This window comes from Alosa sapidissima, chromosome 2, assembly GCF_018492685.1.
Source record: "Alosa sapidissima isolate fAloSap1 chromosome 2, fAloSap1.pri, whole genome shotgun sequence".
Lineage (NCBI taxonomy): Eukaryota > Metazoa > Chordata > Actinopteri > Clupeiformes > Clupeidae > Alosa > Alosa sapidissima.
The window spans coordinates 15,528,572-15,543,646 of record NC_055958.1 but is presented as its reverse complement, the minus strand read 5'-3'; the positions used below and the strand labels follow the sequence as shown (position 1 = coordinate 15,543,646).

The window sequence follows — 15,075 nt, the reverse complement described above, 5'->3', positions numbered from 1 at the left end:
ACTAGGCTCTGTGCTGGGTTACCCATTTGTTAGCTTCAACTTGTTAGCAGGGTACCTCTGTCCAGCAGCCTCCACCCAATCTATTGTTAAGTCTCTGCCTAAGAAAGCGTGGATGAGCTGTGGTGTAGGCCCAGGCTTACAAGAGATCATTCAACACCACTGCTCTTAATTCCATCCCCTTATTTTTCCTCAGCTTAACCCTGTGCTGAAATAAACACATGGGAAAAATGATCAGATTAGCACCTGACATGACAAATGGAGAGCAAATAAGTCAATGAAGTTTAAATAAACAACAACAACATCAGTCTTTCAACGTCACTAAACCTCCACATCATTATGAGGAAAACAATACGCTTCTGACACCGTGCAGCCATACAAGGGCTTAATCCGGGCAGGGGTTTAGTAAGGATTTTAATTCTTCAAAAGGCTACTGCTCAATTGGGATAGGGGCCTAACGGGGTACTGAGAACGGGCAAATCTGATCCCACTCTTTTACACACACACACACACAGACATATACATATACACTCGCGCACACACACACACACACACACACACACACTCTCAGTCAGCCCCGGATCATCAGATTGAATATATATATATAATAATATATACAGTGGTGGAATGTAACGAAGTACAAATACTTCGTTACTGTACTTAAGTAAATTTTCCACGTATTTGTACTTTACTTAAGTAAAATTTATAGTGCATACTTTTGACTTTTACTTCGTTACATTTTACAGCAATTATCTGTACTTTTACTCCGCTACATTTCTACAACACCATCGTTCCTTTTTACGATACATTTTATGATCAGTTTTTTTTTTCTCTCTGACAAACACGTTTGTTTTACCGGGGGGTTGCTACCAAAGATTCTGGAGCGCTACGTGCATTCTTAGAAACATAAGCTTCTAGTCTAGACCAGGCAAAGCGTGAGCTTGTAGCCATGTAGGCTATATTCACCAGACCCATGGCTACACTGTACATGCAACTGTGTTCTGTGCCTTTCTCTGTCTGTTATCTGCAGCGTTAGGGCCTCCTCTCCGATGAGATTGCTATCCGCGGATCAGCGAAGTTACAGGCTATGCCCATGCTTCTGTCACACGTCTAATCATTTGTGGCACAAATGAATGGTAGACTATTAATGAACCGGTGGCCGGAAAAAACGTAACATTTTCCAGATTAGGAAATATTCCTTAATTGTGTGTGATTAAATAAAGATGCATAGCCTACAATTGGGGGGTAGTAACGTGAGCGCTCATTCAATGTCTATGCGTCTGCGCAAGTGAAACTGAACTTAATCATAAAGACACCTTTCTCAGCAACTTTTCTGTTCAATCAGCATAATTGGCATTACGATCCACCCGACGTTTCCCTTGTCTACCCTGTTAAACTTCAGGCTCTCGTGTTTTGCTGAATGATATTACTCAGCAGATCACCCTAGTAGATAACCAGAATTACAGTCTCTAGAATTGTAGGTCAGAATGTAAACTGGGCCACAGATGGTAAGCACAGTTGCATTAACTTAAAACTATCTAGTCGAGTATAACCTAAAACTAACTTAATTAAAATGCCACAGCCCATACTGATTTTTCCTTTTAGAATATAGATATTAAGAGAATAAATCATTATGCAAATACTTTTACTTTTAATACTTAAAGTACATTTAAAATATGATAGCTTAGCTCCCTTTTTTCTCAAGGTAATAAATACCTCATTAGAAACAGGTATATTTCCAACTGCTTTTAAAACCGCTGTTGTGAAACCTTTACTTAAAAAGTCAAATCTTGACCATACCAATCTGAGCAACTACAGGCCTATATCAAATCTATCGTTTTTGAGCAAAGTACTTGAAAAAGTTGTTTGTAATCAGTTAAATACCTTCCTCAACGAAAACAGTATCCTTCCAATCAGGTTTTAGATCAAATCACAGCACAGAAACGGCTCTAGTAAAAATAGTCAATGATCTCAGACTAGCTACCGACTCAAACAAAGTCTCAATCCTTATTCTTCTGGATTTGAGTGCGGCATTTGACACCATTGATCATAGCATCCTAATTCACCGCCTTGCGAAGTGGGTGGGTCTCTCTGATAATGCTCTAAACTGGTTTCAAACCTACATTACTGGCAGAGATTTTTATATCAGTCTAGGAGATCATGTATCTGAAAAACATGACTTGCCTTTTGGTGTGGCCCAGGGGAGCTGCCTTGGTCCCCTGCTATTTTCTCTATATATGCTTCCATTGGGAAACGTCATAAGTCAGCATAATGTAAACTTCCACAGCTACGCAGATGATACCCAATTGTATATTTCTGTGGAGCCAACTAACCCAGATGGCCTTTGCTCCCTCACTGCATGCCTAACCTCCATTAATCAGTGGATGAGCAAAAACTTTTTGAAACTAAATGATGACAAAACAGAGGTACTTCTGGTTGGACCAAAACTAAAGCGAGATATTATTCTTAGTAATCTGGGGAACTTGGCACACCAGGTCAAACCAAAAGTAACAAGCCTCGGTGTCATCTTAGATGCAGAGTTAAGTTTTAAGCCCCATATCAGTAAAGTTACTCAGACAGCCTATTTCCACTTGAGAAACATTGCCAAAGTGCGGCCCTTTTTAACTCAACAAGATGCAGAAAAACTAATTCACGCCTTTATCACTAGCAGGTTAGACTGCAATGCACTTTTCACTGGTCTTCCCAAAAAACATCTAAAGAAATTGGCACTCATACAGAACTCTGCGGCTAGACTTTTAACTAAGACTAAGAAGAGAGAACACATCACCCCTGTGTTGGCTGAACTGCACTGGCTCCCTATTTCCTATAGAATTGATTTTAAGGTTATGTTAATTACTTACAAAGCTCTGAATGGCATAGCACCTTCATATATCTCTGAGCTTTTAATATCTTATCAACCACAAAGGAAACTTAGATCATCCAATTCTAATCTTTTAATCGTACCCAAAGTGCTCCACAAACAAAGTGGAGAAGCTGCGTTTATCCATTATGCCCCCAAACTATGGAACACCCTGCCTCTGTACATCAAGCAGGCGAGTTCAGTAAATATTTTTAAAAAAGATCTGAAAACATACCTGTACAGGAAAGCTTTTAGTTAACTCATCTTATCCTGTAGACTACATTTTCAGATTATTCTACATCTGCTACTATTGGAGGGCGCAGCCAGCCAGAAGCAGATGGGCTCCCCCTATTAAGTCAGGTTCTGCTCAAGGTTTCTTCCTGGAATATGGGAGTTTTTCCTTGCCACAGTTGCCATATGGCGTGCTTGTGGGGGGAAAGAGGGTTAAGGCTGCCAGTCTTATGACGTCATTTTCTATATTTTTGATGTGTTGCTGAGTAGATCATAAACAGCAAAGAAAAGTGATTGATAATGACTGACTGACTATTATTGTGTTACATGCTTCAAATGTAAAGCACTTTGAGCTGCATTCTGTGTATGAAAGGTGCTATACAAATAAAGCTTATTATTATTATTATTATTATTATTATTAAAAGCAGGTACTTTTTACTTTTACTTAAGTAGGGTTGTCATTGTGGTACTTTTACTTTTACTAAAGTAAATATTTCTCTGTGTATTTGTACTTTTACTTAAGTACTGAGGTTCAGTACTTCCTCCACCACTGAATATATATCTTCTAATGTTATGCAACATGTGTTGCGTTAACATTAGTGTGGTGTGTTTTGGAGGTGTGGATGCAGTTACTCAGCTTCCAACCGGGCTAACTAGACCACTGCTATATGATCAGATATAAGTCTCTAGGAAGAAAGGAGATGGGGAGATATACATGAAGACCACTTAAATCATTAAATTACCACAAAAACTCTTTTACAATAATAATAATAATAATAATAATAATAATAATAATAATAATAATAATAATAATAATAATAGCAAGAATAATAATAATACATGCATTTATAAAGAATTAGGTTCATAATGCATTTGTTTTTAACTCAAATCTCTATAATACAGAAATTAACACAGCTGACCCAGGTGTGGCTGAGGACAAGAATAGATAGCACTGTGACTGAGACACAGATAGCACTGAGACACAGGGCTTTTGACAGCTGAATATCTGTACATCTATATCAGATGCTGTACTTAATAAGCAGACGTCATTCACTCTCATTACTTCATCCATCCCCAATTTAACTTTTAAGTTAAAAGATACTGAATTTATTTTATAAGAGCACTTAACAAACTACCCTCTTCTCTTTAAACAACAACTTTCTGGTAGATAAAGCATGATCGAGGACCAATCAGCCTCTTTATTTCCTATCAACCTTGTCTGTTCTGACGCGTGACCATGGGGGTAATAACTGTCCTTGTTGATTTCCAACTTCGCAGTAAACACTAATGCCAACAACATGAAGCCAAATAGTATCTAATTGAAGACCCAGTAGTAAAAATAAATAAATAAACTGTATATATACACACTGCTCTAATATCCAGCACCATCTACAGTGGAGCCTCTAAAACGTACTCATCTGCAGCTTGGGTATGGGGGCCATTTAAAGCCTTGTGAATAAGAGTCTGATGGGCGTTTAATGAACTCGTAAACTATGTAGCCACAGGAAGTAAATCAAGAGCTCATATACAGAGGCACGCTCCCATAAAGAGCATGAAGAGATGCGTGAAAGTAGCAGATGGACTATACTGTGTGGGTCTGTGTGTACATATGTACGTTCCTGAGTGTGTGTGTGTGTGCATGTGTGTGTGTGTGTTATATTGTGTTTAAGTATTCACTGGGTAGAGCACACCTTATTGCGTTTTTTTTGTTGCACAGGGCCTTGATTTGCATTTCACACTAGGATTGTTTATGGGTAAAACAAACTGGTGAAACAAGCCTGATCTGAAGAAGGACGGACAGATGTGTATCTGCATGTGTGCTTACTGTATGTGTATCTGTGTGTGAAGTGTGTGTGTGTTTCAAGTTTGATACGGTTTCTTTTTCATGGACTGAGAAGGCAGTAGTGTACAAAAACACTCAATTGTGGTATTCAGAATTGGTGGGTCATACAGCCTGTCCATGTCCGTGTGTGTGTGAGAGAGAGAGAGAGAGAGAGAGAGAGAGAGAGAGAGAGGAGCATGTGTATGTGTATACTTGTATGGATCTTTGTCTTGTCACTTTTTCATTTCCTATTATATAAAGCAGGCTCTCCCCACAGTCTAAAAAGGCTATAGCAGGATACATGACTAATAGCACTGGATGGCATATGTACAAATTCTTAGCTGATATTTCTCAGAGTTCACGTCCTAAAAATAAAGCTAAAAAGAGCATCTGCATATGGTGGGCAGGTCCACATACAGGGGGCCAATCTGCTTAAAACGATTACTCAGATCGTTTTTCTGTTACCAAATTTGCTAAAAGAGATCAGCTTCTGGCATGGCATAAAGCTCATTAATATGTAATAATATATAATAAGGGTGACATTTCCTTCCAAGAAACATGTTTCACATACTGCCTCAGACAGAAGTTTCCGGCATGCTCAGTCCTGAGCAATTCTTCACTGTTGGTTTTAGTCGGGCGCTCTTTGGTGTCAGGGAAAAAAGTCTCGTTCTTATTCTCATTCAGAAGGCAAATTCTCAAATCAAAATGTCTTAATTGAGTGGACAGTTCTGTCCTTTTAGGACACGTAAAGGTAATTTGTCTTATTAGGTCTTATTTATGTTTTTAAATGATGTGAAGGACGAAATGATGACACAAAGTATAATAATGGTGACAGCAGCATATGCTGGATAAGTTGACATATGATTTAATTGCTGACTCGTGGAGACAAGCTCTAGAAGTGACTCAAAATATTCAACTACCTGATGTGTGGATGAGGTCATACCTCCCAAGTCATCTCCTGCTGAGCAGCCAGAGGCAAACTGTATGCAGATAAATGTAAGCTTTATTAAGAGGCAAGTGTTCAGTGTAGTACGTACAGACAAGACTGATGGAAGGGAAGGTGGGGAGGGGGGTTCAAGGAAGAATGAGACCAGTCACTCCCAGGTGAGATGATTCAATTGAGTTATTCATAGCCGACGGGAGTCGGCAACGGGATGTCATCCCTTAATTTGATTCCATTTCCAGTAAGACACCAGTCAAATAAGTGGTTTGTTGGCATAATTGAACCATTCCGAGCCGTCTGTAATTGACCTTGCTGAGCACTGGTGAGGACGGTGTGAGTGGTTTAGTTTCATGGGTCAGTGGGTGGCCACTGGATATTTGTTTTTTTGGGGGGGGGGGAGTTAGTGGGGGTGAGTGGTCATAAAGGTGGACTTACAAACATCTGCTTTATCAACCCAGATGTATTGTTTTATTTACGAGTGCCTGAATTGATTAATGATCATCAATAGCCTTCAAGCAACTGCTCCCGATTTCATGTATCAAGGTGTAGGAAAGTTAGATTTTTCCCTTCCAGTTATGGCGTTCGTTTACATCAAGGACAAACTACGCCATAGATGTACTGGAATGAACTAGCGTTGTACAGAAAACAGGGAATGGACTATGACAGACCGGGGTTCATTTTCGGCAGGGTAACGAGAGCCAGCTAGGACATGGGGGTTTATGTCACTGTGCCCGAACGCAGTGCTTTCCCTCATTACCTCCTCCCACGAGAAATACTTACTGCGTAGAGAGCGTAAGCCAGACGGTGGCACCATGTTAAGCTTCATCTGGGATAAGTTGTAATAAGACCACGGGTAAAAATCATTCTGAATGTGCTGTTTTCCTTTACGCATTTTGCCCCCAACTGACGCATTCATCTCCTTGCAGACCTTTATTTCACGTCATCACTGTAAAGCATCATCATCCTATCTGGGTCGGGACGATGCTCTCTCATACGAGAGAGAGAGACGTGTAAAATTATTTAGTTTCCCTTCTTATGCTCTTAGTGTTCATTAAACGCTTTAATTACAAGTGAACACTATTCAGATCGTTCGCCACCATGTAGAACAGTCAACCATGTAGAACAGTTAACTTTCAGATATAACCTCCGGAGTACATGCGGAGGTTTGTCAAACGGAGGTCCTACCCTTCGGATGATTCAGATATGATGCTAACCTGCGGACCTAATACTGACCTTATACGGACGTAAGTGTGAACGACATACACGCACATTACAAAATCTCCGTGTGGTTGTCGAGTGAGGGGTGGGGGCTTGTAGAGTTCACAAGATGCGAGATATGACGCAGCCGCGTCATAGATGCGGCCGCTGCCTGTCACAGCTGCTTTTTGTTTACAAAGTGTAGCTTATGCATTATGTAGGCTAAAGAAGACAAATCTATTGTGCGTAGGCTAATACTTGAAGTAGGCTAGTCAAGTAAGCAAACAGTATTTGTATGTGTGCTTCGAATAAACACATTTATCTGTTTTCAACATTATGTACCAGAATTACTTGGCTATAGAACCCCACATCTGGTTTGCGTTGGAGAGAGAGCATGCACAAACTTTATGGTAGGCTACCAGCCAATTCAGTAGACTAACTCAACACTTCAAGGCCATCATACAACGTTTTTAAGCAATAAACAAAATACTAACATAACAGTGAAGTTGTTCGTTTTTTCATGGTTTATTTTTTCCAAAAGCATCCTCTCCCCATGTGTCTATTGCTTTTACGTAAGGAGCTTGTAACAAAGTTGGCTTTTCTTCGTTTTCATTTTCTCTAGGGATATATGCTCAACAAATATCAGCGAGCTCAGCGAGGTATCAATGAACAGAAAACCGTGTTGGCTAACAATGTATTAAATACTCCTGTTATTGTCGTCAACGACGTCGTTGTAGGCTACTGCCTTTTCAGCGCCTTCTGCTTATGGTGATTCAGTCTTTTGAATTCGTTTGGCCTTGCCATGCAGTTGTAGGCTACAACGTCTCTTGCCGTTCCCTTCATGTGTTCTATCAAAATGTTGTATGCCCTCATGGACAGTAGCTCCGTGATGTCTGCATCTTTCCAAGTCAGAGATTTTCTGGACAGCATTATGCCACTCCATCATAACACTGGCATTTAAGTCAGATCTAACCACATGGACGCACGAAAGAAACGTCACCAACACGCCCTCTCACTAGGAGTGAATTTTAACCGCATGTTCTACGCCTCGTTCAGACACAGCACATTTACATAATGTCCGGAGGAAATACTAGGTGGGGGGAGTAGTAGAACAACCGGCTAAATTCGGACTTCCATATGACCGGTTATGTCGTTCAGATATACGGCCCCACCGTTTAACATCGGCAGAACCTCCAGTCTTACACGTATGTCTGAAAGCGCTTAATTGGTAGGCAAATACAGCAGATATGCCCATGTAAATAACATGGAGTAGAGTGAAACGCTAGAGGCAGTCAAGTTGCGCTACTGGATCCGCAGTCTTATAAATAGAGCAGCACGTTACGTAACAAGAGCCATGACTTGTCGGTTGTTTACAATTTTACACTTAAATGATTTCCTGAGGAATAGAATGTGTAACGCAAAGCCAGCAGGATTTTAGATGACACTTCTTTGCCGACTGAATTTTGGGTACTTCCCAAGCGACGCGAGCTGAATGTCAATGTTTTGAAAGGGGTAAAATATGGGCCGACGCCATCCAGATTATTCTTGTCAACAACCTAACTTTCAGTGCAAACATCTGACGAACTACATTCGTCATCGCTATTGCCATAAACAACTAAGAATGTTTCAAAAATATTTTCATGAAATAACTTAAGACAAATATGTTTAAGATACTAATATATTTTGAGGACGAATAGTTATCAGAACACTTACTGTAGGCTATATTAACAACACGTTGTGGAGTAAGCTATTTCACAATTACAAGGTATAGCCTCTATATTCACAAGGTATACCCTGGTTATAACATTTAAATTACATGCTACAATGTAAACATCGCCCAAAGCAAATATTGAATGATTAGACGCAGATAGCTAATGAGAACATTAACCATTAACTACGCACGTTATGAGCATCATCTGATTAGGAATGTGAGTTCAGTAGAATAAATGTAGCCTGCATTATACTTATCAAGTGATACGTTTGACCTTCGGAAGTCAGATTAGTTACTTACTAAGGTTTCTGACCATAAGGTGACTCAGACTAAGTTCCCATAAAGCTGGCACAGAACGACAAAACGGGTAACAAATATAGAAATAGGCTACACTAAATGAGAATTCAAATATATAGGCCTACATATGAGACTGACGCAAAATGAATAGACATAAATAGATTATTATTAGCCTAGGCTAGTCACCCGCATAATATAGCGTAGATGAACACTCTGGTAGTTCTGCGGGCGCTCTGATGAGTGAGACCAAGACGAAGCAGCCACACTCCGGTGGGAGGGACGTATTCTAGTCAGATAGGTTCTTTTTACTACCATTCATTCTCCACATCCAATGACTCCAATGAGCCTATCAGATAGGCGGTTCGAAAGGTACGCCTTCCCCGAAGGTTGCACCGCCTTATAGCAGTGTGTATTTTTTCCTCCCTGCTTTTTTGTAACCAAAGCTGGGATGTGTAGGACGTCACATGTTGTTTTTCCTCTTCAGTTCAGTCACTTAGCGATATGTGTTATTTACTGGTTAACTGCTACGCACGCCGTATGCGGTGGTCAGAGCTTGGAATGAGATAGAAGCGAGAACTGCAGACGAGTTTCTCCTCCATTTGAGGTTCAAGGGGAGAGAGAACATACAAGTTAAGCGAAAAAGTGAGTTTTCAGTACGCGAGAATGGCGAGTCCGCCGCAAACTGGAGGACATTTACTTTCCAACGTAAATAACAACAACATTAAGAAGTGTGGATATCTGAAGAAACAGAAACATGGACACAAGAGATTCTTCGTGTTAAAGGAGCAGAGCGACGGCTTCCCTGCCCGGCTGGAATATTACGAGAGCGAAAAGAAATGGAAAAACAAATCGGCAGCTAAGAGGGTCATACCCCTGGATTCCTGCTTGAACATCAATAAGAGAGCAGACGCCAAACACAAACACCTCATCGCCCTTTATACCAAGGACGAGTATTTTGCCGTGGCCGCAGAAAATGAGCAGGAGCAGGAAAATTGGTATCAAGTCTTAACGGATTTAATGAATGAGGGGAGAGTGTATGACGGATCGTGTAATTCCGCCTCATCGCTGGTGGGTTTTGACGAGGCAAGCTACGGTATGATTACGCCGGTAAACGCCGCTTACAAGGAGGTTTGGCAAGTAAATTTGAAATCGAAAGGACTGGGTCAAACTCGGAATTTAACGGGAGTATACAGACTTTGTTTATCAAGCCGGAGCATTAGCTTCGTCAAACTGAACTCGGAGGTGGCGTCCGTCAGTTTACAGCTGATGAACATTCGGAGATGTGGCCACTCCGACAGCTTTTTCTTTATCGAAGTGGGCAGGTCCGCGTCCACTGGTCCTGGTGAACTCTGGATGCAGGCGGACGATTCCGTGGTGGCTCAGAATATACACGAAACTATTTTGGAGGCAATGAAAGCGATGAAAGAACTGTCAGAATTTCGACCGCGCAGCAAGAGCCAGTCCTCAGGTACAAACCCCATCTCCGTACCAAGCAGGCGGCATTTGAACAACCTCCCGCCGAGTCGGACGGGGCTGCTGCGTCGCTCTCGGACAGACAGCATAGCCGCCACGTCTCCTGTCACCAAATTTTCTTCGTGTCGGATAAGAACGGCCAGTGAGGGCGACGGAACTATGGCACGCCCAATGTCAGTGACCGGCAGTCCCATCAGTCCCAGCGTGAACCGTACTCAGCTAAGCAGGTCCAACACAGTGACAGCTCGCCCTTGTCGGACATTTGAATCCCCCTCCCTGCAGCATAGCAAATCCATGTCCATGCCCGTGTCTCACTCCCCACCCTCGGCCACGAGCCCTGTCAGCCTGTCGTCCAGTTCTGGGAACGGCTCCAACCTGGAGAGTGCTCCCCGCCCATCAAGCTGCAGCGCGTCTGTCTCGGGGTCGCCTAGCGACGCCGGCTTCATTTCCTGCGACGACTGCGCCTACAGCCCCGGGGATGGAGCGCGGGGCTACCTATTGGCCTCCAACCGCAGCAACACCCCAGAGTCTTTCACAGACACGCCGCCCTCGCAGGAGGGCAGCGACCTGCATGGGTACATGGTCATGGAGCGCCGGCAGACGGGGCTCACTCCCTTCTCCCACGCGAACCAGCGGATGTCCCAAGACGGCTTGCTCCTGGACCTGGAGAAGGCCTACCGGAAGAGGACCCACTCCCTTACCATGCCTCACCAGAAGAGGGCACCAGCACAGGTCTCCTCAGCCTCGTTGGATGAGTACACTCTCATGAGGGCCACCTACACCACCACCTCCAACAACAGCAACTGTCTGAACGGGAGCCACTTCTCCTCCGGCCGCAGCTCGCACACCGCCTCCCCAAAGGTCACGTACCCGGAGGACTACGGCGACATTGAAATCGGATCTCTGCTGAAGAGCCCCAGCGGGCCCCACCTGGCCAGCGAAGACGGCTACATGCCCATGACTCCTGGTGCGGCGCCCCCGGGAGGCAAGGATGACCCCTACATGCCCATGAGCCCCATGTGTGTATCGGCCCCCAAGCAGATCATTAACCCCCGGGGCCACCACGTGCTCCCGGCTTCCGGCTCTGGTGGCGGCTTCCGGACCAACTCCCCCAGCAGCAGCTGCTCCCTGGAGGACAGCGGCTACATGAAGATGCTCTGCGGCTCCAGGCTGTCCATGGAGAGCTCAGACAGCAGGCTGGGCAACGGCGAGTACCTCAACATGTCCCCCGTGGACCCATCCTCCTGCACGGTGTCCCTAACCCCTCCCGATTATTTCCTGGCCTCCCTGGGCCCTGCCGAGAGACACCAGCTGCAGCAGCAGCAGCAGCACCCTTTCTCCCACGCTATGCAGCGGGTGCCTTATTCCTTCAACTCCCTGCCTCGTTCCTACAAGCAGCAGCAACAACAACAACAACAACAACAACAACAACAACAGCAGCAGCAGCAACAGCAGCAGAACGGGAACAGTGACCAGTATGTGCTGATGAGTCCGCAGACGCAGAGGATCATGGAGGAGGCGGCCGACGGCGGCCGCTGCTCTCCCCAGCGGCAGCCCGAGGCGACGGCGGTTAGCCTCCTCCCCTCCTCCCCCTCCGGCCCCTCTCCGGTCAGGCAGGGTCTCGTGCACCGGGGCCGTCTGAACCGGCCCTCGCGCCTCTCCCTGGACACGCTGCCCACGCTGCCCAGCATGACCGAGCACCCGGGGCCCATGGAGCCCAAGAGTCCCGGCGAGTACGTCAACATTGACTTTGGCGCTCAGCATGTCTTCACTCCCCCCTCGTCTTCGTCGCCCCAGCCCTGCAAGGTGCCCTCCTCTTCCTCCTCCTCCTCCTCTTCGTCATCGTCTTCGTCGTCAGGCGGGAGCCCCTTGACCTCGTCGCTGGGCTTCCCGAACAGCCAGAGGGGATCCCCGGTCCTATCGGACTACATGAATGTGGACATAATCTCATGCTCTCCGAAAAGGGACCTGGTCACCTCTGCCCTGGACCCACTGGACTTGCTCCCGGAGCTGTGCCCATGCGAGGAGAAGGACGAGGGCACCGATGAGGAGGAGAGGGAGGGGGTGTACTCTCTGGCGCCGCCTGTCGTGCCCGTCTGCCCATCGGTGAACGTGAAGGACGACTACACGGAGATGACGTTCGGAGGGGCCGGCTCCCCTGCCCAGTCCAGTTGCAGCCTGCAGTCGGGCGGCGATGCCACTCAGCTCACCACCAGTCCCACCGTGCGTGTGCAGAGGCTGACGCTGGCCGATGCTGCCGCCGCAGCCGCCGCTGTTGTCGGCACCGGCGGCTGTGGGGGGATCGAGGCTTTCCTCCTGCCCGGCGGCTCTCCGCCCGTGGTCGTTTCGGACCCTGACCGGGGCGCCAAGGTGATCCGGGCGGACCCCCAGGGCCGCCGGCGCCACAGCTCGGAGACCTTCTCCTCCACCACCACCGTAACGCCCGTCTTCCCCTCCTTCGCCCACCCCGCCCGGCGCCACGCCAGCGCCTCGGTGGAGAGCGTGCCGGCGACGGTGCGCAACAGCGAGAGCGCCGAAGAGGGGCCCTCGTACTCGGCCAACAGCCCCATGTGCCGCCAGACGTCGGCGGGCTTCCAGAACGGACTTAACTACATCGCCTTAAACCTAATGGACGAGGGTCTGCCCGGGTGTGACGCTCTGGTGCGCTTCAAGGCTACCAGCTGCTGCAAAGGAGGCATCAATGGAATACATGCCAGTCCCTATGCCAGCCTTGGCTTCAAGGAAACAGCCACAGCTGTGAAAGGTGAGCTGGAAGACTTTCTTTTGTGGCTAGTTTCTCTTTCAGTGCTGTCAGGCAGGGACTGATATTCCTGAGTCATGGCTATTGTTACATTTTATTGCCAATCTGCCTGCTTCCTGTAAGAGTGATATAGAATTTAGTTGTAAGGTGTATTACTTCTCTCTAACTGTGACAAACAGCCCAACTCAGTTGTAAGTAAGACACAGTTGTGTAGTATTCTTCTAGGGGTCTCCAGAACATTCATATGTGCTCATGTGGTACTGTTTTTTTACCCTACTTGGTGTGCTTGCTCTAGGCTCACTTATGCATGTAGAGTTGAAGGGACACAGCGATGAATGAAACACTCCCCCCCATACACACACACAGTGGCTTCTTTAGTAGATTATTTTTGCCGTCGTGATATGATAACAGTTTTTTATATATAATTTGTTAGATGATATGATTCTAGAGAGTACTGTGCTACGCAGTATTGTTCACGTTTTATGAACGCATTTTTTTCAAGACATGAACTGTTGTAAACACAAACCGGAAAACGCTTCTGATATTCTGATGCTCGTGATTGCGCAGAATAATTTCGCGTGATGATGAGCGCATTTGAAACGACGTCAGAGCGAAATATGACGCAGGTCTTATTCTGAACCCCCATGCCAGTGGGAACCCGCACGTAAATAAACACCTCTAAATGTTGTTGCGGATAAGTAAGATGGTGCATGCAGGGAAATTCGATATAGAAAATGTTTTTCAGACGCGAATATCACAATACGCAATCATAGGCTATTATTTAGCCAGAGATATTTTTTTCTCGCGCGTTTATCCTATTATCCTACATAATCGTCGTTATGGCAGGGTACGTTATGCAATAACGCCAGGCAAGTGCAAGTCATCGTGCCTATTTTTTGCTAGCAATCTGATGTAGATGCGGATACGGATAGTTACCGTGGTCAAATGTTTTGTTGTGAAATTACATTCATCTTTGGCCTGTGGTGAGTTTGCTGCTGTTAAACAGCGGGGAACCAATCCAAACCCCCCGCACACACACACTAGCTCTCACACGTTGCTAATCTGACATGTGCCTCCTTATGCATGTGGTTGAAGCACAGAGTGGGCAGGTTCTTCCCCCCTCCCTCTCGCTCGCTCTCCCTCCCTCTCGCTCTTGCTCTTTGGTGCCGTGTGCAGTGGTGGGCCATTGGCCCCCCGGAAAAAAACAAGTGAATCAGTTGTTTATCACTTGTCAGGTAGCAGGTTTCAGGGGTGGAATGCAGGCAGTGTGCAAAGGTCGCGAGAAGAGGTGAATGCGCTCATGTCTTCACTCCCTCCCTGTTTATTTTTTAGAAGTTACACCCTTTTCATGTTTTTTTTTTTTTTTCGGTTTCAAAAGCTTAGGTTATCTGTCAATGAAATATGCACCCAAGCAAAAACATGCACTTATGCAAGGCTTCAAGTGATGCCTGATCCCTTTCTTGTGTGTTTATATGACTGTACACAGAACAGGATTGTGAGTTGGAACTTGCAACTGTCATATGGTGTGTGTGTTTGTGTGTGTGTGTGTATTCAGTGTGTTGTACAGCATGTCTTGTTTGCAGTGTGTATTGTGAATTTTATGAATGTGTGTGTACGGAGGATGGAGGATGTGTGTGAAAATACTCTTAGTGTGTTGCTGAAAGGAGTACCCCAGACCTGTGGTGAAACTCTTAACGCAAACATGACAAACACTCCAGGAGTGGGATCCAATTAGGAAAGCACGTGTCTGCTCTCACTAGTGTACAGGAAGAGAAGGGCCTCA

General features: G+C 45.4%; 1 protein-coding gene across 1 annotated transcript in view; it reads left to right on the top strand.

Moving 5' to 3' along the window:
• The first annotated feature begins 9,470 nt into the window (after window positions 1–9,470).
• The window catches only part of irs2b (insulin receptor substrate 2b), a 17,803-nt gene continuing 12,198 nt past the window's right edge, over window positions 9,471–15,075 (top strand). The window contains exon 1 of the mRNA XM_042084654.1: window positions 9,471–13,295. Within this exon, the coding sequence (XP_041940588.1) occupies window positions 9,722–13,295 (3,574 nt within the window). The 5' untranslated portion in view covers window positions 9,471–9,721. The remainder of the gene's footprint in view (window positions 13,296–15,075) is intronic.